This window comes from Pseudopipra pipra, chromosome 26 (assembly GCF_036250125.1).
Source record: "Pseudopipra pipra isolate bDixPip1 chromosome 26, bDixPip1.hap1, whole genome shotgun sequence".
Taxonomy (NCBI): Eukaryota; Metazoa; Chordata; class Aves; order Passeriformes; family Pipridae; genus Pseudopipra; species Pseudopipra pipra.
Genome location: NC_087574.1, coordinates 4,000,278 through 4,024,426, shown reverse-complemented (window position 1 = coordinate 4,024,426; position 24,149 = coordinate 4,000,278). Strand labels below are relative to the sequence as shown.

At 59.6% G+C, this 24,149-nt stretch overlaps 2 protein-coding genes across 5 annotated transcripts; both read right to left on the bottom strand.

Annotated features, from left to right (window-relative positions):
* Nucleotides 1-1,646: 1,646 nt before the first annotated feature.
* On the bottom strand, nt 1,647-13,577 carry RAB5C (RAB5C, member RAS oncogene family). The gene is made up of 6 exons (XM_064636636.1): nt 13,441-13,577; nt 5,493-5,737; nt 4,281-4,432; nt 3,869-3,991; nt 3,058-3,151; nt 1,647-2,666 (listed from the first exon to the last, which is right to left on the bottom strand). The coding sequence occupies exons 2-6, from the start codon at nt 5,656-5,658 to the stop codon at nt 2,551-2,553; spliced, it is 651 nt and encodes a 216-aa protein (XP_064492706.1). The 5' UTR covers nt 5,659-5,737; nt 13,441-13,577; the 3' UTR covers nt 1,647-2,550.
* A 188-nt stretch (nt 13,578-13,765) lies between these two features.
* KCNH4 (potassium voltage-gated channel subfamily H member 4) lies at nt 13,766-23,731 on the bottom strand. Of its 4 annotated transcripts, none has more exons than XM_064636629.1 (16): nt 23,592-23,731; nt 20,867-21,100; nt 20,632-20,763; nt 20,349-20,476; nt 19,141-19,384; nt 18,771-18,928; nt 18,229-18,436; nt 17,849-18,043; nt 17,466-17,665; nt 16,856-17,105; nt 16,538-16,752; nt 15,608-15,646; nt 15,164-15,522; nt 14,913-15,019; nt 14,743-14,819; nt 13,766-14,657 (listed from the first exon to the last, which is right to left on the bottom strand). In XM_064636629.1, exons 1-16 carry the CDS (start codon nt 23,665-23,667, stop codon nt 14,175-14,177), a joined length of 3,105 nt encoding a protein of 1,034 aa, XP_064492699.1. In that variant the 5' UTR covers nt 23,668-23,731; the 3' UTR covers nt 13,766-14,174. The 4 variants fall into 4 exon arrangements, with proteins under 4 accessions (XP_064492699.1, XP_064492700.1, XP_064492701.1 ...); XM_064636630.1 differs by having other exon boundaries at nt 18,229-18,355; XM_064636631.1 differs by having other exon boundaries at nt 18,229-18,265.
* Between the last annotated feature and the right edge of the window lie 418 nt (nt 23,732-24,149).

Here is a 24,149-nt window from a genome sequence, read left to right as displayed (position 1 = left end):
ACCCCTTCCTTACACTGCTGTCAGCATCCACTCCAGCTCCACAGCCCTGGCCAGTGCCACAGAATGGTGAGAGAAACACCCTGGATGGCCCAGCTGGGTGTGGGCACAGCTATTGTACCCACACTTTCCCCCCACAGCTTGGTGAGGGGCTGCTGGAGCCCCCCTGAGCTCTGAGCAGCAGGGAGGGAAAAGCCCAACCCCAGGCACGGTGCGTAAGCACCACAAACGCCTGCGCTCAGGCCCGGGCAGGCAGCAGGTATGTGGGGCAGGCACACCTGTTTATGCTAAAGCTGCTCCCACAACAGACAGCCCATTCCAGAGATACACCAGGAACAGCAGTGGGTCCCCAGCCCCAATACTGAGCCCCTGCTCCTGCAGCAGTGAGACCCTCCTTAGGGCACTGCCAGCATCTTCACAGAGACTAGACCCCAAGTCCTGGAAGGAGCCAGGAAGAGGAGCCAGCAGATGGCAACAGCACTGCAGTGTCTGTAGGATTGTCCCAAGTGGGATCAGGAAAGCCATTCTCCTACAGGTCCAACTGTGGCTGCCTGGGGAAACCAGTAGCACTAGTCCCCCCTCAATCTGTAAGCACCAAGAGCTCAGGGATCCCCCAGAGTTTGTGAGCTCCTCCAGCAGCTGAGCAGCCCAGGCACAAGCAGCACCAGGTGAGTGAACCCCACTGGGGGGGACACCAGAGCCCCCATCCTGCAGGCAGCCAGACTCCAGCATGAGTCCCTCAGTCACCAAGTCATTCCAGACCCTTCCTGCTTCCAGGATTTTAAAGAAATGCAGCATGAGGAAGAGGCATCGAGACCTTGGATAGAGGATGAAGCCCACATGAGCCAGGGCTGTTCACACAACTCTATTCACAGCTCTCCTGCAGCTGAGCAGCAGCAACCCCACAGCTGAGAAAGGGAGGGGCAGCAGGTTCCAGGTGCAGCACATCTCCATCCTCAGCCTCTCCCAGCAGGAACAGGTGCAGCACACGTGGTAGGAGTGGAGCTGCAGGGGGCTGCTCCATCTTCCATATAGACTCCAGGTCAGTGGGTGTCAGGGTCTCACAGTCCATGCAGCAGCAACAGCAGAGCAGCATCTTCCAAGGCCATAACACTCCAGGGACAGAGGCATTGTGTTCATTAATTCTGGAGCAGCATTCCCAAGCCTGTCCCACCATGGAGCTGAGCTTCTCCACACACTGCTCCCCCTACCTCTTCCCAACTTGCACTGCAGAGTTTCCCCAGAAGTATCAGGCAAGGAATAATTCCCACTATTTGCCTTAAGCTTCCTTGAGCACACTGAGGCTGAGTGAACACCAGCAGCATCACTGTGAGCAGGAGCAGCAGCACAGCCCCAGCTCAGGAGCTCCATTTCTCCCTCCCCAGGAAGGAAAGTCCCCATTTCCCTATCAAGATGTGGGACATACCAGGAGCAGCCCAGCACACCTCAGCCTCCAGCAGAACTGTTGTGCTCAGGTCCAGTCCCTGCTGCATTAAGAAACATGAACATTGTTGTTATGGTAGGTTTATAAAAATTTTGTTTTAATCACACAAAACTGAAGTTTGTGGTGAAGACTAAGTTGACAGTTCCTCTTAAATACCAGGATGCATAAGACACTGCATTAGGCACTAGGCAGCAGCCAACATCAGTTAGAGTCTGGCAACAGAAGCCATTTAATACCTCCCTTCATTCTTTGTGGAATTACAGGCTTTTGCAATACACGTCGTTCCCACTGACAGGTTACCCGAGGTTTCCCCCACCCCACCTCTGTACATCAGTAAACCTTGTGTATTCCCACCAGAGCAGGGTTAACAACATTAGTGGCATCACAACCATCAAGAAAAGGACAATTTTCTATACAAGATCTTTTGCAAAAATTGCAACAGGATTAGTGCATTACGACAGAACAGAGAGAAAAGAAGAGTTGGCATGCTGGAGTCCAACACAAAGAAAGACAACAGGCAGCTCGTTGGATGTACTATATTGACAAGATACTGATTGGTTACATGGAGAAACATACAATACAAAATACAGAAGAAACCAGTTTTGCTTCCCTCTGCCCCACCCCGAATACTCATCACTGATTTGGTCAATAAGTGGCCCAAGAGCCGGAGTTTGTCTCTAATGCTACAGTTTAGTGGTTGTTCTGGGCACATCGTACGGGATCAGCCTCAGCTCTTACAGACAGGGAACTTTAAACACGTGTCCCAATATCCCTTTGTTTCCCATAGTGAACTACAGTGCTGTGGGACCTGGGTGCTGCTGGCCTCACCCGCGGGACGGCCGCGCTGGCTGGGCAGACACCGGGTCCTGCATCCACCACCACCAGGAAGAGGGAAGAGCAGAAGTTCATATATTAAAAAAGTGACTTAAGACTTAGAATTGAATTAGTATTTGTACAGAAAGGTGCAGGTGGAAGAACTCCCTCCAGCCTATGATCAGAAAGGGATGGAGAATCACAGCGGCGCCGGCAGCGGCCGCCCTACGGTAAGTGCGATCGTTAGCGTGGGTTCCAGTCACGTCCTCTGAGGGCTCGCGGGCCGGAGCAGCTGCTCAGTTGCTGCAGCACTGGCTCCTGCTCGGCTGGCTGCTCTCCTGAAGGTCCACCACCCGATTCCTGCCTGGGCCACCAGGAGCATTCTGGGGTTCATTTTTTGGCAGTTTCTTGGCTAGAAGGAAGCAGGACATTAGTAGGGTTCTCTACAGAGGCCAACCGCCTCCCACTGCACCTCTCAGGCTGGGCTCTGCCTGTTCCATCCCAAGTTCCCACCTCCAAAGGAGTCTGGGACACGACACTGCCAGCAGCACTGCACGGCAAACCAGCCCACTCCTGATTCTGGCTGGCATCAGCTCTGCTCCCTCCTCTCTCACCAGCCCAGACCAGAGAGAGGAACCCAGTTTTGCAAGGCAAAGATTCCACACGCTCAGAGAGTGACACCAGTGTGGCAAACTGGACATCTTCCCCAGTAAGAGGCACCAGCCCCTGGGTGACACAGGACCCCCCCCTGAGCTGCACTGCTGGCACTCAGAGCTACCCCAGCCCTGCACACAGGCCGTTACCTATTGCCATGAAGATTTCATTCACATTCATCGCTGTCTTTGCCGACGTCTCCATGAACAGCAAGCTGTTGTCATCTGCATACGTCTGTGCATCCTACAAACAATCACATCAGAGTGCTAAAGGCACCCTGCCAGGAAACCCAAGCAGGGTTCATGCACTTCGGTTGTCAGCAAACTAACAGCCAGATTAACACTGTCCCACCCCGGGCCAGAGACTGCCACCCCAGTCCCTGTCTGGCCAGGACAGCTCAGGGGCAGACTCTGCTGGCAGCCCTGCACAGCCAAGCTGGGGCACAGCCTGACTGAGCCACATGCAGACACAGTGCCTGGTGTTCGCTCAGCTGGGAGGATGTCACCCACTGCAAGGGCACAAGCAATCCTGTAAGAGGGCCAGGAAGAACCTCTCCTGAACACATGGCTTAGACGAGGTAAGAGCTGTGAAGAGCAGAGAACAAGCTGGGAATGATTCCTGATGTGTCTTGTACCCAGATGACGATGTTTCACACCCTGCAGACAGCCCCAGACGAGTAAGGCAGCAAAGGACACCAAGGACAGGAGCTTGTGCTCTGTGGGCTGCCTCCTCCTCCACATCCACCAGAACTGTCACCAGCCAGAGCCACACGTGCTGTGACAGAAGTGTGGGAAGGGCAGGGCACAGCCCCCATTCAGGGGCATCCTGGGGTCCTGAGCACAAATCTTCACCTCCACTCTCCCTCAAAGCATTTCACAGAGAGCCAACATCTCCCCTACTTAAGCAAAAAGCTGCTTTTGTGACTTACTCAGGTAACAAGTGCTCTGGATTCCCACTCACCTGGAAGTCCACAGCTCTCTTGGTAGCAAGGTCTGCCTTGTTTCCTGCTAGTGCAATTACAATATTGGGGCTAGCCTGCCTCTGCAACTCTTTCACCCAATTCTTGGCTCGTACAAATGTGTCCTGGAAGCAAACAGGAGGCAGCAGTCAGGAAGGGCAGCCATGTAGGAATCCACAGGGCAGATATGATTAGAACAAGGCTTTCCTGTGAGAAGTGTTCTGCCTCTGCAGCACTTGGCAGCAGGATCCTTTATCAGCTCACACAGCCTTGGCCAGAGCTGAGGAAGAGGCCATGAGCAGTTTTCAAGAACTCAGCACCTGCAGGCAGGAACCTGCAGGGCTCTGGCTCAAACACTCCCAGAGCTCCAGGAGTCTCCCCCCAGCCCAGGCCCCCAGCCCTGCCCACACTCACTGTGTTTGTGATGTCGTAGACCACGATGGCTGCCTGGGCCCCCCGGTAGTACATGGGGGCCAGGCTGTGGTACCGCTCCTGCCCTGCCGTGTCCCAGATCTCAAACTTCACCGTTGTGTCATCCAGACACACTGTCTGTGTTAGGAAGGCAGCTGCAAGAGAAGGTGGGGGCTTTTGCCTCAGCTCCAGCAGGACAGGCCCCAGAGCCAGCACCGGGAGCTCAGAGCAGCTCTGCTGCTGCGTGGGAGCGAGCAGAGCCCTGGAGAGGCCAGTGCCACTTGCTGTGGCAGCTGTAGCTCTGCTGTGTGACACTTCCTGCTCACAGGAACCCAAGGGCCCCCACACAGTGACAGGAAGGTGGCCCGGAGAGCCCAGACAGCAGCCAGCCCCCGGAGCAGCCGCAGGGCCAGACCCTCCCAGCAGCCCCTCACAGGGATCACACAGCCCGGCTGTGGCATCACCACGATCAGAGCTGGGGAGCACCAGTGACAGCACCAAACTCAGCCCAGTTACACCACACTCCCCCAGTTTAGCAACTGGTTGTTTTCTTGTTCCAGCAAGTCTAACACCACGCGTTACACCCAGGGCAAATGCACCGGCCTCGGATACAGACTGAGGCAGAGCAGCAGCATCCACACAACCCTCCACAGTGGAGCATTAAGCCCTGCTTACCCATAAGCCACACTTAGAGCTGTGCTTACTCCCTGCATGGGTCATAGAGGGAAAACTCAAGCCTTTCCTCAGGACACCCGTCCCAGTATCGCTGCTCACAGACCCAGGCACCAACCAGCCTTTGATTGGTGACACTGTGCTAATGATTTCAAGCTAAAGAACTACTAGACCTGAAAGCACTGTGGAAGTAGTTAACAGTATCATGCTACGAAGAGCCCCGAAATCCCAGGTCACGGTCTGAAAAGATAATTAAGGGCTATAAACCAAACTGAAGGCCTCGGTTCTAATTAGAAGCAGGAATTGAGGCACTGGAAGCAAAGCCTCAGAGGCAGAGTGCAAGGTTGCCATAGCATTATTCTCTGCTGTGCTGAACCTCATACCAACAAACTGCAAACCAAGAGTTAAAGCATTAACTGTTTGGTTCTATTTATAGCAAAAATCCCAGACCAGACTGAAATAGTCACTCTTGCTTCTGACACCCCGGCCTGCCCCAGCAAGGTCAGCACCTCCCAGCCACAGGCATGTGGAGCTGGCACTCACCTCCGATCGTGCTCTCCTGGTACTCGTGGAACTGCCCCTTCACGAAGCGCAGGACCAGGCTGGACTTCCCCACCGCCGACTCGCCCAAGAGAACAAGTTTAAACTGGCAGATTTTGTTCCCAGCAGCTGGTCCATTCGGTCGGGCAGCCCCACCTCGACCTGCCATTGTGGCTTAAGTGCAGGAGTGCTGAGAGTTAAGGATGCTGCAGGTTCTGCACTGGGATCCACCTGGAGGCAGGTTGCAACTGGAAGAGGAGGTCAGAGTTAGTGACACGCTCAGGGACCAGCTGTACCAGTTCTAGAGGGTGGTTTGATCTGCAGCCATCATCAGCACAAGCCAGTGGTGGCTCCTTCCCGTGATGGAAAGTTATCAGCTGCAAGCACCACAGGGCAGTTCCTGCCAGGCAGCAGCTCCTGCAGCAGGATCTCAGCCTACTGAGCATCCCCAGAGAGGTAACACAGGCTCTCCTCCCCACCACTGGGCCCTCCAGCACTTCCACCACATGTGGATGTTACACACACCTTGCTGGGTAAGGAGCAGCCAGCACACAATGGGTGTTATTAGAGCTTCGTCTATTCAAACAACAATTACTCAGCTCATGGAGGTAACTGAGGTTGACCTTTAGTTCCTTCCTCCCCTCTTGAGTTCACAAGGAAGCAACTTCAGACTATCAATGCCATACAGAACCATCCCAGTGTCACACTGGCAGGAGGCAGTTCTGCAGGTCACGAGGCATTTGGACAAAGGGAGTTTCTAGAGTCATCTGTTTGGCCCACAGCACTTGCACCACAACATTCTGCACCTCCCAGCAGGCCTGAGGACAGCCCTGGAGCCAGGCAGGTGGGTCTGCACAGGGAGGGAGGGCACCTGGCAGCAGGGACTGTCCCCTCAGAGGCTGTCAGCAGCCCCTCCCCACACCAGGAATCACCACCCAACCTGATCCAAACACAGAAGCAGCACCTAATGCTTCCCACACCCATCCCACTGCCTCAACGCCCTCATCCCACAGCATTCCAGGTCGTCAGGCTACTGGCCACATTCTTCACAAGAACTGTTCAAATCCAGCACAAACAGGCAGCATCCCCTGGGATTGGCACTGCCATCCACTCCCCAGCTCCAACCTCTGGAGTGGTGCAGAGGCACAGAGCCATGGCAGGAACAGCAGGACAAGCTGGTTTGCACCCATGAGTGAGTCCCAGGGCCTCCCTAAGCACTGAGCTCTGCTGCCTGCAGAGAACAGGAATGCTTTCCAAGTGCACAGTTACGGATTTAGGCGTACTTCCTGTACCCATCACGACTCCCACTTCCCGTGGATGATAAATGCTACACAGCTGATCACATCCGCTCTGGATCACCACTTTCCACTCTACTCTCCTAACCCAGGCTGCTTGCTGAGAGACAACTGCAAGAAAATGCCCCAAAAGCAAATTTCTCCTTATTCTGGGAGTATCCATGAAGAAACTCTGGGCACATCCTGCATTTACCCAGCAAATATCAGATTTCCATGAATAAGAAGTTTAAAGCAGGTTGAACTGGAGCAGAGTGTCCTCTGAACAGGACACTCAGGCCTGCTCAGCACAGAGGAGAGTTTCAAACAGCTGCTTTCCAGGGCAATACCTGTCCAGCTGTGATTGCTTGAGGCTACTTTAACCATGCCTCGAGTTTAAACAATCCCACAGTTTGATAGGGAACCTCCAGCCATTTCAGAGCTCCTCTGGAGGGACAGTCCATGAGCGCCAGCAGCTGGAGAACCTCAGCAGCTTTTGAAACACAAAGCACTTGAGCGTGCTCTGACCTAAAGACATTCCACCTCAAACTGCTCTGACCAGGAGGCAGTCAGACACCTGCTGTTAAGCTGGTACCGGTCACTGGAGTTGGCAGGTAGGACAGAAACCCCAAGGAGTAACTTCCGAGTGCCATGAGATGTTTCAGGAGCCAGAGCTGTGAAGCTGTTGCTCTGAGTGGCCTGTCCAGTCTTGGATCAGCAAAAAAATTGCACTGTCAGGACCCCCCTCCCTCTTCCAAGGAAGGACAAACACTGTTTGACAGGATGAGAAAGCTTGATAGGAAGCAAATCAGCAACTGGCTTTGCTGGGCACTGAGGGAACAGCATTTGCAGCTCTGGCCAGAAGCAGCTCAGTCACCATGAGGTCTGAGAAGCTCAGCAGCAGCTCTGCATCTATAGGGCCTGAAGAAGCTTCCACCTTTTAGAGCTTCCCCTCTAACCAGAGCTTGCAAGGGAACAGCTTTGCCTTGTTTAACCTTGTATTTGTTCCCAGGCAGTCCATCAGCTCTGCCGCTGCTTCAGACCAACGTTCTGCACACTCAATGCTGTGTGAATCATGTCTCTGAGTTATGGCCTCCTGAAATCTGATACGGGTGATTCCCAGAGCAAAACAAGGAAATGAGCCTGTTGACATCCTCAAGTCTTAGCCTGACCTATATTTCACAGATCTCGATGCATTTTGCTGTCTGTTTGTGCTACATGAACTCCAACAGAATGAGATGAGCTGGTCACAGAAAGAACCAAATAACTGAAGGAAGTGCCCACCAAAGCCTCAGACAGCAAGCATGCTCCATGGCAGGACGGCCACTTTGGCACTTTCTGCCAATGTCTTCGAGGATTCCTGTCAGACAGAACTTGGCTCTGCAGAGGGAACAGCTGAATTACACAGCCTGGACCTGGGCTAGGTCAGCCCACACCCACCAGTGGACATTGGCTTGAGAAACAGGGAGGGCTTCCTGCTGTACGAAGCCATTTCTGATGCTGGGAAGGGCAGTTCATTCCCCCTCTTCCAGCAGAGAATTGGGCATGCACCCCTTCCTGCTCCCCACAGGAACCCTGACACTCGAGCCATGGGTCAGGCAGACCAAAATAACCACAGTGATACTGAGCAGATGAGGGAAAGCAGCTGAAGTCCCAGCTTGCAGTGCTAATTCAAGCAGTTGAGACCATGAGAAGGAAGGGCATGGTGGGGTACTCATGTCATCAAGATTAACAGGCATTACTTTTCCTACTAGTTTCTCGTAACTAGCGAAACCCAGCACTTGAGAGGTCACAAGACCCACAAAAAGGCTTGTGCTGGTTTGCTTACCTGCCCTACCCACCTCCTGCTCACTGAAGCGTGTGCAGGAGCTCTACATCCCACAAAAGCAAAAGCACCAACTTTTTATTGTAAGCTCTTAAAACAGTCTCGTTTGCTTCGAGATCAAAGACAAGTTTCAATGCCTGATGCTGTCCCACAAGTGAGAGCTCCAGGTCTATCCCCTCTGCAGTTTGTGCTCCTCTCACACCTCACCTGCCTGCCAGGATTTGCTGGAGAGGCCTGTACACAGATAGGAGTATTAAAGTCAAGAATCTGAGTGCCCTAAAAGAGAAAGCATATGCCAGGACTGCTGCATTCCCAGCCTGTCCAAGCACAAGGCAGTTCCCCAGAGCTGTCAGGATGCTGGGGGATAGCACCAGAGCTCATTTCAAACAAACCAGTCAAGGATGGGAATCCCAATCTCCACAGGGGAATTACTGTCAGATCCCCACATTAACCCCTGCAGGAAACCCCACCACAGGGAAGCTGCTCATTTAAGGTGTCAGAAGTTAAAGAATCTAATATTTTTGCCCTGTGTTCACCTAGTAGCAAGGACTGAAAGCTGAGGATATTTAGAAACCAAATCCTGAAGAATCTAGTTACCCAAAGGACTGCTGCTGCTCTCAGCTATGCAAGGAGCTGCTTCTCTATGGATTTGTTGGCTTAGAACCAAAATACTCAAGACAAAAGCCCCAGTGAAGTATTTATCTTGTTAAATAGCTGACAGCGTTACATGAATTCCTTGGCAAAGGAAGCCCTGAAGTTACCCAGTGGTTTTGCTTCACCTCTCACTGCACAGGCAACTGAGCTGCACTGCCCCACTCCCAGGCTGCAGGATGTGGAGTCAGGAGCAACTTCTGTGAGCAGGACCGGCAACCAGTGAGTCCCACCAGAACCACACATGGACCCCATTAGTCCAGGTTAGCACAGCATGTAGTGTCAGCCTGATATTCCAACTCATCAATATGATTAATAAGAACAGATTTCCAGAGCCTGAGTGCAGGAGAGTCCAGGCTGCGAAGGAAGGAGGAACAGACTCAGCTGCTACAGAAGAGATGAACCGGGAAACATACCTTACCTACAGATCTCAGTCCCATAAAGTCTGATCAATTTTAATACTTCACCTTTCTACAGACAACACACAATTCCCTCCCTAAAGAACAAACCCTCAGTGTTCTGATCAGCGAGGCCATAGCCTGGAGTTCAGTAACTGCTCTAGCTGGGACACTGGTCACTGCAGCTGCACTACAGCCCCAAAGTGCAGACTCACAGACCCAAATCAGCTCAGACAGCAGTTTCAGCAGCACTTCTACAGTTGTGACTAACTTAGGACAGCGTAACAACTTCTCTGTGCAGTCCCACATGCTAGACTCCTGAAGACATGGACACGCTCATCTTAGTTTACAGGTAAACGGGATTTCCATTCCAAAGTTAAATTACTCATTGTTGGTAGCTACAGCCCTGAGCAAGTCTAGTTGTTTCTGCAGCACCAGCTCCTTCTCATGCTGTTGATACACACATCTGTTTCCTGACATCTGCACAGCCCTGGCCTGCAGAGCAGCCCCTGCAGCCGGCTGTTTTTCAAAGCAGATTTTCCAAAACAACTTTATCCTCAGAGATTTCAAGGCCACCACCCTGCTGTTACCATCCCTTCAGCACAGACTTCTGTAGAAGAGGCACCATCTTCCTTCCGTGCATCACTTTCACCTCACATTAGCTGCTCTCTTGCTGTAGGGAGCAAAGCCTCCACGCTCCCTGTCCCACAGCAGCTCCCTCTTGGAGCCCTCACCCACTTTCAGTTATCCTTGGCACTGCAAGAAGCTGGTCCAGTTCCAGAGAACACAGGGCACAGCAAGGCTGGAGGAGCAACTCATGGGTGCAGCCTGGACATACTCAAATGGAACAAAAGCATCAAGGTTTTAATTCCACAGCCAAGGTTCTTTAACTCCTGCTCCTGACACTGTCCCCTCCTCAGATGCCCTCAACAGACACAGCTTCACTTTGACCAGACATCCAGCAACACGTGCCTCGGACAGCACTCACCATTCTGTGAGCAAGAAGGCAACATCAGCAATGCAAGGCAACAAACAGCCACCTGCACTGCAAAGAATCCGTGACCTTCACAATATCTCTCCCAGACGGCACAAAGATCTCCTGCCTCAAGCAGCTCCTTATTTGGAGCTCTACCAAACCAAAGCAAACATGAAAACCAGTGTTTTCTTATCTGTTTATGTAGAACTGCTCCGGCAGCTCATTCCTGTGCTCCAGGGGAGGACAGTGTTCCCTCTGGGACTCAGATGAAGCTTTATCCCTCCCCAGTACTGTCACAGCCAGGAAGGCTCCCTGTTCCTGGCCGGAGTCTGGAGTGTTTTCAGTGTTACTCTGACGACTTCTCAGGACTTGCATAAGAGGCTGCAAACTTCATACCCCAAGGGAAGAAAACAGCTGACTCCAACATTTCTACATTCTACCCTCTTTTAAGTCTGCTGACAGGAATACTTTGGGCTACACCCACTTCATTAGAAGTGTTCCCATTTCATTTCCTGTGTCTGAAAGCACTTGGCATTCCTTCCCCCTCCCTGTTCAGGGAGATGCCACGACCACCATCCACTAACGAGGCAGCAGCTGAGGGAGTTTGGACCCAGAGCTGGTGACTGGCAGGGCCTAGAGCAACTCCAGAGGTGATCCCTCTCCAGGTACAGAAGAGCTTTGCTGTGATGGAGATAATCCCACATCTCATCACAATTACTAGGTTTGGCCAAGCACACACACAGTTCCTTTCAGGCACTGCCCAACCCATCACTGGTTTCACAGGAAAGCAAATGGACCCGAACCCAACTCTGTTCATGCAAAACTAGACCAGTGTTTTATTTTACTGTATTCATATCCCCATGCCAAGCCAGTCTTCCCCTCATGCTCTCCAGTAACTCAAACCCTTCTCCATGAGTCCATCTCAGCTTGCCTGGGTTGTTCTCTCACCTGAAGGGGCATCAGCACCTACTTACAGAGCCTCGAGGGACTCACACTGCCTGGCACAACCTTAAACCAAACGTCACCTAAATCAACCAGAGCATCTTAGAGGGGAAGGTCACTTCAGAAACAGACTTTTGCTCTGAAGTTCCAGCACACTGTTGTGACTCAAGAGGAGTCTGAGGCAATTTCAGCACTGAGACCCAGTTATGACTCCAAGTGTTGCTGTCCTTGACCTCCCAGGTCCAGCCAGACTCCTGCTTTATCTGCTCTCCTCACTCCAAGAACACATCAAGAACAGCTGCCTACACACACTGTCCTGAATTCTTCACCCTATGCAGCCACATTTCTTTCACCTTATTATCCTGGTGAGCCAAAAGGAAATGTAATAGACTTTTAGAGTCAAGGCAGTAGTGGATTTTAACAGGATATTCCAAGGAAGCTCACACAGACAGCGTGGTATGTCAAGCCAACATGGACTGAGTCTGTCTTTTTGGCCCCAGCCAAGCTCAGAGCCAGCTCAGGAGGCCTGACCCAGCGCAGTGCAGGACTGATGTCACGCTGTAAACAGGGCAGCTCAAGTGTGCTGACCCTCCACACAAAAAAAGCTAAGAATAGTAGATTGCAACTTGTTCCACACCAGACTTAAAATAGTCCCTGGGCATATTCTCCTCCCCGGCTTCCTTACAGGCTTGGGAACAGCCAAGGTCAGAGCTCTCAGGGCAGCACCCAAAGCTCTGGGGGCAGCTGGGCTGGGCTCCCTGGAGGGCCACAGCCCCACTCACGGCTCCTGCCCAGCCCCAGGAGCTGTCAGCACCTTGAGCATCACCAGGAATAGCGTTTGAGCAGCTTTCCTGGGATTTATCAGTGCAAACCTGTTGCTCACACTCCCAGGTGCCCTCCTGCTGTGCTCCCAGCTCATGTGCTGGAGCCTCTCCCGTCGTGATTCCGTGATCCAGGGATAGCCTTGGCCAGGGTTCCTCTTCAGACAAGCCACAGAACGTCCTTGCAGCCCGTGCGCCTTGCTCAGGGCCCTGCAGCACCACACATTCCCTTCCACCAGGGCCCTCGGGGGGCACAGGACTGTGCTCGGCACAGCAGTGACCAGGACAGCCTCCACTGGAGCCCAATTCCAGGAGATCAAGTCACATCCCCTATCCCAGCAGTTCCTGGGAACCCTGAGAACTAGTTCCTGGAGTCTCTATTTCCACCTCAGAGGCTGAACAGCTACAACAAGACATGATCCCCCCACGACACTCCTGCCCCAGCAGGCACCCCACCTTCCCCGATTCCCTTGAACTCCCAGTCCCGGCTGTGAGGGACGGGAGCCGGGACGCCGCTCCCAAGCAGGCACAGGGTACGGGCTGCAGGTGCAGCTCCCGCTGCCCCCGCGAGCCTTCCCTGCTCACAGCCGGCGCGGAGGGGCCTGACCCGAGACCCTTCAGCGCCGCCGGGAGCTCGCCCCGAGCCGGGGCCCGTCCGCCGGGCCGTGCCGTTCCCGGTACCGCCCCCGCACACCGGTGCCCCGCGGCAGCGCCGCTCCGCCGCCTCGCAGGGCGCGCAGGGCCCGGTTCGGCGGCACCAGGCGAGGGGGGGAATCGCGGCCGCCCCGAGCCCCCGCCCCGCCCCGGCGGCGCCCGCCCGGTCCGGCCCCGGCTCACGGAGCCCGACGGCATCGCCCCGCTCGGCACAGCGGCGACACCAGGCCCCGCTCCGCTCCCACCGCGGGGCCCCCGGAGCGCCGGGGCCCAGCCGCCGCCCCCGGCCAGGCGAGATGCCGGGGAGAGACTTTGCGCCGGCCCTACCACGTCAGGGCAGAACGAGCGGGAGCGCCCCCGGCCCCCGGCCCCCGGCCCCCGGCCCCCGGCCCCCGGCCCCCGGCCCCACTCACCGCCCGCAGCGCCGCTCCCGCCGCCGCCGGTGCGTCTCGCAGGCCCCGGCCCTCACTTCCGCCTTTACCCGTTCCGCTTCCGGATCCGCCCACCCCTTCCGCCCCCTCCCTGCATCTACAGGTGGCGGGAACTGCCAATCATTCTGGCCCCGCCCCGCGGGGACCCCTCCTCCTCTAGAGCGCACCGCCCTCACGTGCAGGGCGTGACGTCATTGCGCGTCCGCGAGGGTTGCTGGGAGTTGTAGTCCAGGATGTCCGGGTGGACCGGACGTGGGGGAGACCCGGGGCGGCCCCGGGCAGGGCGTAGACTCACCGGAGCCGGGGCTGGAAAAATAGAGCCTTTATTTCCCGATGTGGCGGGGGACGCGAGAGGGGCGAGGCAGAACCACGGGAACTACAGCGGCAGAGGGGCGGCAGCGTCCGTGACCCCTGGAGACCCTCCCGGGGATCTCCCGGATCCACGAGGGATTTCAGCCTCCAGGTCCCCCCCGAGTCCCCGCCGCCCGCCCCTCCCGGGCCCGGCTGGGCTGTGAGAAAGGCCCCGTGGGCGAAGAGTATAAAACCGTATCAAAATCCCTGCAAGAGTTCGGAGCGCGACGTCCCGGGGAGCCCCGGGGGCGGGGAGCACGGTCACCCCGGGCAGGGTCCCCCGGCGGGGTCACTCCGGGTAGGGCCCCCCGGCGGGGTCTCCCCGGTCCCGGCTCCCCCGATCCCGGCCCCCGGTGTCCGCGGGGTCAGTGGGAGCTAGTGGAGCCGGACCGCGGCTCCGGGCGGGCGCGGGGCCAAGCCCCGGCCGAGCAGCCGGGGAAGGAGAGGGCGGAACGGGGCGGCAGCGGGGGAGGCTGCGAATCCGAGCCCCGGCGGGGGTCAGGGCCTTGGGGGTTCCCCCGCGGCGGGCTCGGCCCCTCGGCTCCGACCCAGGGGTGCCGCAGGGCGGTGGCGTGGGCAGAGAGGCTGCGGACCGGACAGTGCTTGGCCCGGGGGCTGGCGGAGGGGGAGCTGCGAGAGCTGGGGGGCACCGGGGGCGAGGGGGGCACGGGAGGCGAGGATGGCACCGGGGCAGCGGGCGGCGGGGGCCGGGGAGGCGTCGGGACGGCCGCGGGCAGGCGGCAGGGGCAGGCAGGGGGTTGCAAGGCGCCCAGGTGGCCCTTGAGCAGCTCCATCATGCCCTGCAGCTCCCGGCTGAGGTGCGAGACCTCCTGGTTGAGGTGGTTGATCTGGAAGGGATGGAGAGCAGTGAGCACCGGGCGGTGCCCCCGGGGGTTCCCGGAGACGCGCGCCCACCCCTGGTCGCCGCCGCACCTCCTGGTTGAGCCTGCTGATGTTCTGCTTTATCTGCTCTGCCTCCATCGCCAGGGCTGGGCCGCCGACGTCGGTCCCTGCCGGGGGGGACACGACTGATGGCAGAGGGCTCCCCGAGCCCCCTGCCCCGGGGCCAGAGCCCTGGCATTGGCCGGCATTGCTGGCGGTACCTGAGGTGGGGGAGTCCCTCGTTGCACTCGGCAGCGGCGGGTCCATGTTGAAGCAGAAGGTTTGTGGCTCTGATGTCCCCCCGTTGTCTTCAATCCCATCCACGACTCTAGAGTGGGAGGGGGTGAGAGTTGCCCCGCGCCACCCCCTCCCCCCTCTGTCACCACCTCCAGCAGCCCCCCGGGACCCTTCGCAGCCTGGCGGGCACAAACCCGCAGCAGTGGGATGAGCCACCAGCACGTCCCAGCCGTACCTGGGGCTGAGGTCCGGGGGGCCGTTGGCGTGCAGGGACGGGATGAGGAGCTTGGCCGGCCTCCGACCATCCCGCTCCGGTAGCCGGGCGTCCCGCCGGCATTGTGGAGAGGGGCTGCGGCCGCGGCTGCCGCGGGCCGGGGAGCGGCAATTGCGCCGCAGGGCTGAGACCTGGCACAGCTCATCGCCCAGGAGGCTGCTCAGGGAGCCGCGGCGCGCCGGGCTGCTCAGCTGGGGCAGCAGCAGCTTGCGGCGGGGGGCGCTGGCGGGCGACTGCTGGAAGACCTCGTCGAGTTCCTCCTCATCCTCCAGAATAGAGGGAAGGGGCTTCTCCGGGGCAGCACCGTTCTCCGGACGAGGCTGCGGTTGGGCAGGAAATCAGGGCTGGTCCCGGGCATGACCACCCCCGCCCCGTCCTCCCCCATCGCCCTGGTACGGTACAAACCTGCGGCAGCCGCGGGGACCGGGAGTAGCGGCAGAGCCCCTGCGGAGAGAGCAGACGGCACCGGCTCAGCAGCGGGTGGGACCCCCGCACGGCTGCACCAGGACCGGCTACAGGCCACAGCCCCCCCGGTCTCTAGATGCCCCCCTGGACAGCCAAACCTCCTCCAGCCACACACATCAGCCCTAGCACCAGCCTTTGGTAGCCCCTTGCCCACTCTCCTTTCTCTGCTGCTGCTGTGACAATGGTGAACTGCCTGAGCCAGAGCCAAGACTTTGTCCTAAATCCCATCCCAGGCTCAGCCATCAGAGCACCATCTCTGCCTGGAGGGTGCAACCAGATGAAGAGGGTGACAGGGCTTCTGCAGGACCTGGTGCACACTCCTGGCATCCTCTGCCCCTGATTTGTTTACACCTCTCCTGTGCAATGGACATGGTGGGTCTTGGTAGGGCTGTTTGGGACCTAGAGAGCAACCTCCCACTCCACCTCCACCAGGCCTGTGGGCAGTGGGTACTGGGAGAGATGCTCTGGAGGAGCCCCCAGCCTCTCACAGCAGAGCTGGGGGAGGAAAAGTGCTGCAGAGCCATTTCTGCCACAGAACATCCCCCCAGCTGCTGAAGCCATCAGCATGACTAAACCTGCAGCCCCCGGCTGTCTCCTGCACTCTGGGGGGCTGTGCCCCAGCTGCCTATCCTGCAGTGCCCCCTCAGTTCCCTTTGCCTCAGCCTCCTGCATTGCAAATGCTCTTTCTGCCAGTTCCCCAGGTTGCACAGAGCTAAGACACACAGGGGTGGCAGAGCAGCAGCCCCCACCCCAGCCTTGGAGCCTGGGGACCGTGAGCAGGGGGTGCAGAGACCCCCCCTTCCATAGCCGTGCCACAGTCCCAGCCCTGCTCTGGTCCCCCGGGTCACAAGAAGCAGGGCATGCACCCACCTCCATCTCGCTGCCCTCCCGCAGGTTGAAGGTCAGGTCCTGATGGATGTCGGCTGTGAACTTGCTGGCGTACTCAGGGTAGAGCTGCAGCACCTCGCAGAGCCCCCGCAGCCCGATGTGCTGCAGGTCACAGTAGGTCAGCGCCTTCACATCTGCGTTGGTCTTGATCACCTGGTCTGTGCTGCACAGGTCAGCACCGATCAAATCCCCTTTGCCTGCAGGAGAGGACCAGCGTGGGCTAGCGGTGTGAGCCCTGGGGCCCTCACCCTGCTGGGCAGCAGGAGGGGCTGGGGCAGAGCCCACACCGCCTGCCCTCACCCAGGATGGCCTGGACCACGTTGTCCTTCAGCACCTCGAGGGAGCCGGAGCAGACGAAGTAGTTGGCCTGCAGCGCATCACCCTGGCGCAGCAGGTACTCCCCCGGGGCGCAGAACGAGGTCTTGATGTGGAGTGAGAGGGAGCGGAGGCAGCCCCGGCTGGCTGTCTCGAAGATGGGCAGCTGGAGGATGTCCTTGTTGAGGTGCATGGCCACGTCCGCGCGCAGCTCATCGGGGAAGTCGTGCAGCAGCTGGGGAGAGGAGCCAGGGTGCTGGGCACAGCAGGCAGGGAGGGAGCATGGAGAAGCCTTCCCACAGCTCTGCAGCCCCAGGGGACAGGTGCCCCTCTGGATCAGCGAATCTCTCTGCTTGGCTGCCCTGGTGCCTCAGCAGAACCCAGCAGTCCCAGCTGGCAGAGAAGGGCCCTGGATGTGGTGGTGGGCTGCCTCTGCTCCGTGTGCCTGTCCCACTCCCTGTGCTGGCAGGAATCAGCCCCAGACCTGGTCCCTCCAGTGCCACACTCACAGCTGGCTGTGCCAGCCCCATCACCCCTGTGCTGGGTGTAGGACTGGGCCAGAGGGGGCTGGCCCAGCCTCACCAACACCTCCTACCTCATTAGCGTCGATGCCATTGTTCACCGACCAGGTGGTCTGGAAGTACTCCAGCATCCTCTGCTTGAGCTGCTGGGGCAGGCGGTGGACGCGGATGAAGTCCTTGAGGTCCTTCATGCGGGTGTGGTAGAGCGAGCGGCGGGAGTACATGCGCTGGATGATGGCCGTGACGTTGCCAAAGACCACGGCGTGCATCAGCGCTGGGGGCAGCAGGGCAGTGTCAGGCCCAGTGAGGGGCAGCACAGGAGGCTGCTCCCCAGACCCCAGCCCAGGGCTGTTTCGTGTGGCACACGTGTCCATCACCTCCCCCAGCACCCTGCTTAGGACCCATTGCTCCGGCAGCCAGAGGTGAGCCCCCCGCCCAGCCCTGCTCCCCGCCTCACCCCCAATGAGCATGGTGCAGATGGAGAAGATCTTCTCGGCGTCGGTGTTGGCACAGACGTTGCCAAAGCCCACGCTGGTCAGACTGCTGAGGGTGAAGTAGAGGGAGGCGATGTAGGTGCTGCGGATGGAGGGGCCCCCCATCGAGTTGTTGAAGTACGGAGCCTCCAGCCTCTTGCCCAGCTCGTGCAGCCAGCCTGCCAAGCACAGCCCGGGGTTAGCCCTCACCGAGGGGCCAGTGGCCCCCTCCTCAAAGCTGTCCCTGCCCTGGCCTCACTTTGTGGGCAGGAGTCAGTGGTGAGGGCTGCACCCCCTGCACCGCTGCCCCACAGTGCTCTCTGCTCATGGCACAGGGGGACCCCAGCGCCCCAAACCTGCTCACCGATTTCCCAGGTGCGGGGGTCATTGCTCTCCAGCTCCTTGCGGCCGATGACGTACCAGATACAGGCCAGCCAGTGCGCCAGCAGCGCGAACATGGACATGAGCAGCGTGAGCACCATGGCGCTGTACTGCGAGTACCGGTCCAGCTTCTGCAGCAGCCGCAGCAGCCGCAGCAGCCGCACCGTCTTCAGCAGGTGAACCAGCGAGGTCTGGGGGGCAGGCAGGCAGGTAAACCTGGCGGAGCTACAGGCAGGGGCAGAAACGGACCCCAACACCTCTCCCCGGGACAGGGACCCTTTGCCACTCACACAGATGGCAGGAGGGTTGTGGGCTGTGGGGCCTGCTGGGGAGAGCTCCTCCCCAAGTAGCCTTCCACCCCCATGCCCAGCACCCAGCAGGCAGCCAGGGTCATGGCTTGTCAGGGTACTGAATCCCCCTGGGATACGTGGGTGCTGGAGAGGGGCAGGGAGGTGGGCAGTGGGAGGGGCAGCGGGCAGCAGCAGCTTTGCTATCGGAGGCTGCATTTGTGCCAGCAACACTCACCACGGTCACATTGAAGATGTAGAGCAGATCAAAAGGCAGAGCAGCGATCAGATCCACAAAGAACCAGGTGGCCACATAATGGATGCAGATGGAGCGGGGGTCGTACACCACCTGGCCTGACTGGCTCACGTATGTTGTCCGGAAGTTCAGGATGATGTCTGCCCCAGGACAGCAGGACCAGCCCTCATCACCCCTGCTGTGGCTTGTGGAGCTGAGCCAGAGCCCACAGCAAACGTGGGTCTCTCTCCCAGAGTGCTCAGGGACAGCAGCAGGGGCACTGCAGTGCCAGTTCCCCTCTCCCTCACCCCTCATCCCTGTCCCACCATGTCCCCTGTCCCGGATGGATGCTTGGCTCCACACATGGACCTACCCAGGATGAAGAGCATCTCCACGGCGATGTCACTGATGATGGTGCTGCGGGCAGCCGAGAGACTGTCCTCCATGCCCATGAAGCACACATTGTAGGGGACGGTGACGGCTACGTAGAAGGTGGCCATCAGGATCAGCCAGTCCCACAGTGCCTTGAAGATGCTGTAGTGGAGCAGGATGAAGCGGGACTTCTGCACCGAGGCCACCTTGTACTCGGGGATGGACGGCTTGCCCTCAAACACGTTCTGGGGGAGCAAGCATGGGGTGGTACAAGGACAGTGCAGGGCCTGCAAGAGGAGTGAGGGCCACCAGAGGCCCCGCTCCTCCTGAGTCCTGCCAGTCTGGCTGCCACTCCCTGATGCCAGGGTGATGGATGCACTGAGGTCACCCTCAGAGGTGGGCACAGAATGCCTGATTATGGCACATCAATTAACACAATGGCAATGCTAATAATGGTAATCCCCTGGCACTGCCAGCTGCTGCCCAGAACCATCTCAGGGGCCAATTCATGTGCTGGGGCAGAGACCCCCCCCCTGCAGGGACACAGCACTGACAAGAGGCAATGTGACACCAGCTGGGGGAGGGCAGACCCGGGGCCATCCCACCCCAAATCCCCAAAATTCAAGATTGATGCAGTGATACCCTTTGCCTGCTCACCGGCTCTGGGACCCAGTGGCTCTTAGACCCTCTCTCTGGCCCCATGGCTGCAGGTGGTGCCTGGGGACCCTGTGTTGGGCACTGCAGCCATGCAGAGGGCCTGGCACAGGAACTGACTCTGGTCCCTGCCCTGGCTGGCAGCCCCATGGCTCTGGCAGCCCCACGGCTCTGGCAGCCTGGTAACGGCACTCCCTGGGGCCAGCCTGGCTGTGCTCAGAGCCAGCACTGGGGTTTCCTGACAGCGAGCATGTGAGGAGAGGCACAGCCCTGCCAGAGCTGCCAGGTCTGCTGCTCCCATGGCAAGCTCTGGGCACCCGCTGGGCTCTCCTGCTTCCAACCAAACACATGTGCAGCCTGGCTACAGTGCAGCTGCCAGGGGTGGGGGGCACTTCAATGCTGGGGAGGCCAGGGATGGGCGTGCATGGGAACAGCATCCCCGGGAGGCTGGGCTCTGCTGGGAGCTGCTCTCCGGGAGAGCTGCTGCATTGCCAGTCTATCGCAGCCCCAGCCCAGGAGGCACTGGGTGAAGCTGAGGGTTCTCCAGGTCCTTACACGGTTGATTTTCACCTCGCTGCGGTCCCTCCGGACAAACTGGCTGTTGAGTCGGTGCAGCACAGTCCGGCCCTGCCTGCGTGCGGCCCGCAGGTGGGAACTCCCAGGCTTCTTGTTCCTCTGCTTCTCTGCAGCAGACAGGACATATTGAGTTAGTGGGAGCGCTGTGCCATGGGTGTACATGGCAGGCAGGACGCGCCAGGGAACAGGGAGTCTCTTTGCCACATGCCCACCACACACACTGTTCCCCAAATTCCATCCCCATCCCACAACCATGGCTCACCCTCCTTCTTGTCCCCCGGGTGGCTCCTGCCCCGGCTCTCTGTGAGGTCCTTGAAGGAGAAGAGGAAGAGAACAACCTCCCCCTTCTCATTCTTGATGGGCATGATGTCCAGCAAGCACCAGAAGGCATCTCCTGTGTGGAGGAAGAGGGTGGTGAAGGCAGGGCAGCCTGCTTGGTGGCTTCTCCCAGGGCCAGCCGGAGCTGCGGGCAGGGACCCAGCCCCAGTGCCACTCACCACCCTTCTTGTAGAAGCAGACCTCGGACTGGTACTCCTGCCTGTCGTCCAGCGCCTTCTCAATGCACTGCAGGACGGGCTCGCTGGTCTCAGCCCCGCAGAGGAAACGGCAGCTGCAGTTCTTCTGCATGACCTCGGTGCGGGCGAAGCCGGTGAGGTCGCAGAAGCCGTCGGAGCAGTAGACGATGGGGAAGCCGCAGCGGCCCTGTGCGTTGGCCAGGATGAAGTTGCTGTCTGAAAGGAAACACAGCCGCCCCTGAGGGCTCAGGGCCACCTCACAGGGCACAAAGGGCAAGCCAGCCTGCCCAGCACTCCCAGCCCCACACAGGTCCCCCTGGGAAGCAGAGCCAGGTCTCCATCTGGCTGCTGGCTGCCCCTAGCTGCTCCTAGAGCTCACTCATCCCTTGCCCCACTGCTCCCCGAGGCCGTCACCCAGGCAGGACCCCGGCCCCATGCACTGGAAGGGGAAGTAGCCCTGATCCATGTGCCGGTCCCCATTGCCCACGCGAGGCGACTCACGCCTCCCTCTCACCATCTGCCACTCCAGCTCCGCCCGGGCTCAGGCAGCTTAGTGAGAGCTGCAGCAAACACAGCTGGGCACTGCCAGCCCAGGGGTGCCCAGCTGTGGTGCTGAGATCCCCAGAGGTCTGGGATGCTGGAGCACCAGCTGAGAGGGTGGGAGAACAGCCACAGGCCTGGGCGAAGTCAAGGGCTTGTTCCCAGGTGGCACGAGCCAGAGGTGAACTACAGCATCCTCAGTCTGTCAGGACCATGGAGCCTCCCCAGCATCACCCTGCCCTAGCAGGGAGATGGCACCAGGCACAGTAAAGCCCTCGCAAGCCCCATGCCCTGCCCAGCTACAGAATGGCAGCTCTACCCTGCAGTCCCCAGCTGTGGGCTCTGTCCCAGGACCACAGCTGCAGGCCCTGTGTCAGTGGAACAGATGGGCTCATGCTAGCAGGGTGCCAAGGAAGCGGGTGTGCGGCCGGCATGGGCTGTGATTGCACCCAGCATGGGCAATCTGGGCTGTCCCCAGCCCCACCACGGTCTCCAGTGGTGGGGCCCCAGCCCAGGACTCCTGCACCACACAGCCAGGAGCAAGAAAACATGCTCTGCCCCCCCTCACAACAGAGAGGAGCCCACAGCAATGCCAGTGCCTGCACTGAGCAGGCAGAGCGGTGCCAGGGCAGGCCAAGGGCAGCAGAGGCTGCGGAGGGAGGGGATGGCGGCCGCGGGCAGCCTTGGCCGAAGGGGGTGCAGGGGGGCCACCACAGCACAGCTCAGCCTGGGATTAGCTTGGAGAAGCAAAAATAGCCTGAAGCTGTGACTAAGGCCAGATTTTGGCTCTGGGGAGCTGGGATTATGGTGATGTCCAGGATGTGTTATTAGAAAAGAAAACAAGGGTTTGCACTGGGGAGTGGCTCCACCGAGCTGGAGGATGCAGCCTTGGGGGAGCTCGGCAGCCCCCAGCCATGGTGGCCAGTGTGCCTGTCCAGGAGCCCCAGGGCACAGCGCAGCAGCTGCCCGGGAGAGGCAGGGTTAACTCACTCCGAGTATCGCTGCGCTAAACCCCTCTCTATGGCAGATAAAGCCGATAAGAGGCACATCAAACCTGCAAAGCCCCACACTGTTTAAAAGTGCCCAGAGGCGGTCGGGCAGCCCGGTTCCCCGGGGCAAATTCCCAGGGCTTTGCGTCGAGGTGTTGCAGGCAGCTCCCCTGGGGACCCTTCGTTTGGAGAGCCAGATACAGGCGCTCTGCCTCTGCAGAGGGAGTGGGATCACCAGCGCAAGGCACGTGTGGCTCTGTCCCAGCACCTCCAGGTGCAGCTCGGTGGGAGCCTGGGAAGGCTCAGAGGCTAGCTGCCTCCTCACGCATTACACCCCAAATGTAACATCCCACGTCCCAGCTCCTCTGGGCAAACGACCCCTGAGCCACCAGGGCGGCTCCTCGTCACTCCAGGCCGGGAGCCAGCCCAGCACCGCAGCCAGCACATGCCCCAGGGTGTTCCAGGTTCCTTGACGATGTCCTGGGAGGTGGCTGCAGACTAAAAGTACCATCTTTATGCCTCCCAGCAAAGGTGCCAGCCCCGCAGGCACCTGGTCCGGGAGACCCCTACTCCAGGTGATCCTGGGGGGAGCTGAGGTCAGCCCCGAACACGGCCCGACCCCAGGGTGGCTGCATGATGCCAGGGGTGCTGGAGCTGACTCGTGGCACCCGGGCATGATCCATCCCGGCTTCAATCCATCCTGGCCCCGGCACACGGACACGGAGGGGAGGGACCTCAGCGCCCGGGGACCGCTCGGGCACGGGACGGGGCAACGCGGGGCCCCAGGTCAGCTCCGACAGTGTAAGACCGGCCGTGCCCCCTCCGGGGCTCCCCCGCTCCTCCGCGGCCCCGCGCGGAGCCTCCCGCCGCCACCGGGATCTGTCCCTGGTGCTGAGCGCGGCTGCGGCGACACCGAGCGGCACCGGCGATGGGCGCGGGGAGAGCATCGTGGGGGCGGCCCGGGACACGGACAGGGGGAGTCCCGGTGTACCGAGGCCACACAGGGACACGGAAGGGTCCCCGAACAGCGCGTGGGTGGCCGCGTCCGGCCGAGCGGCGGGGGCTGCGGGGCCGGGCCGAGTCCCGTCCCCCTGGCCGTTTCCTGCGGGGCAGCGCCTCCCCACGCCCTGTCTCCCCCCCGCCCCCGCGGCCCCTCCCCGGCCCGGTCCCGGTCTTACGTGTGCCATCGAAGCGGGTGGCGATGGTGTCCAGGAAGGTGTTCTGCGGCGCCAGCAGCCCCTTCATCACCGGCATCGTCCCGCCCGGCCGCCCGCCGCGGGGCTGCGGCGGCGGGGCTGCCTCCGCCGCCCCCGGCCCCTCCGCAGCGCCGCGGGCTGATCCCGGCCCGCCCGGGGCTCCCGCCCCGCCCCCGCCCCGCCCCGGCACCGGGAGGGGCCTCGGCACCAGCGGGCACCGGCCGCCGCCCGCGGGCAGGGCGCTCGGTCCCGGGGGCGCACAGAGTTGGTGGCGCCGGCACCTGCTCGGTACCGGACCCGCCGGGCCGGGAAGCACCGGGACTCCGCTGGCCCCAGGACCCGCTCAGCCCCCGCCCTCCTGGGCCCACGGAGGGGGCAGGACCGGCCGCGCCTCCGTTCACCCCAGCCCTGGTCCTGCACCCACTGGCGCCCCAGTGCAGGCGCCACAGGTGAAGCCAATCCGGGCACCGCAGAGGAAGGCACTTGCCTCGGCAGCTGACCCGGCGCTGAGCCGTGCCCTCCTGACCCCTCCCCAGAGAG

What these genes read in the sequence shown, in the direction of transcription:
- RAB5C (XM_064636636.1), bottom strand. Translation starts at nt 5,658, where the DNA reads ATGGCAGGTCGAGGTGGGGCTGCCCGACCGAATGGACCAGCTGCTGGG. An exon ending in CCAGGAGAGCACGATCGGAG is followed by an intron (nt 4,433 to 5,492) that starts GTGAGTGCCAGC and finishes CTTCTCTTGCAG; the next exon opens with CTGCCTTCCTAACACAGACA. An exon ending in AGAGAGCTGTGGACTTCCAG is followed by an intron (nt 3,152 to 3,868) that starts GTGAGTGGGAAT and finishes GATTGTTTGTAG; the next exon opens with GATGCACAGACGTATGCAGA.
- KCNH4 (XM_064636629.1), bottom strand. Translation starts at nt 23,667, where the DNA reads ATGCCGGTGATGAAGGGGCTGCTGGCGCCGCAGAACACCTTCCTGGAC. An exon ending in CACCCGCTTCGATGGCACAC is followed by an intron (nt 21,101 to 23,591) that starts GTAAGACCGGGA and finishes GTTTCCTTTCAG; the next exon opens with ACAGCAACTTCATCCTGGCC. An exon ending in GGTCCCCGCGGCTGCCGCAG is followed by an intron (nt 15,523 to 15,607) that starts GTTTGTACCGTA and finishes GCCCAACCGCAG; the next exon opens with CCTCGTCCGGAGAACGGTGC.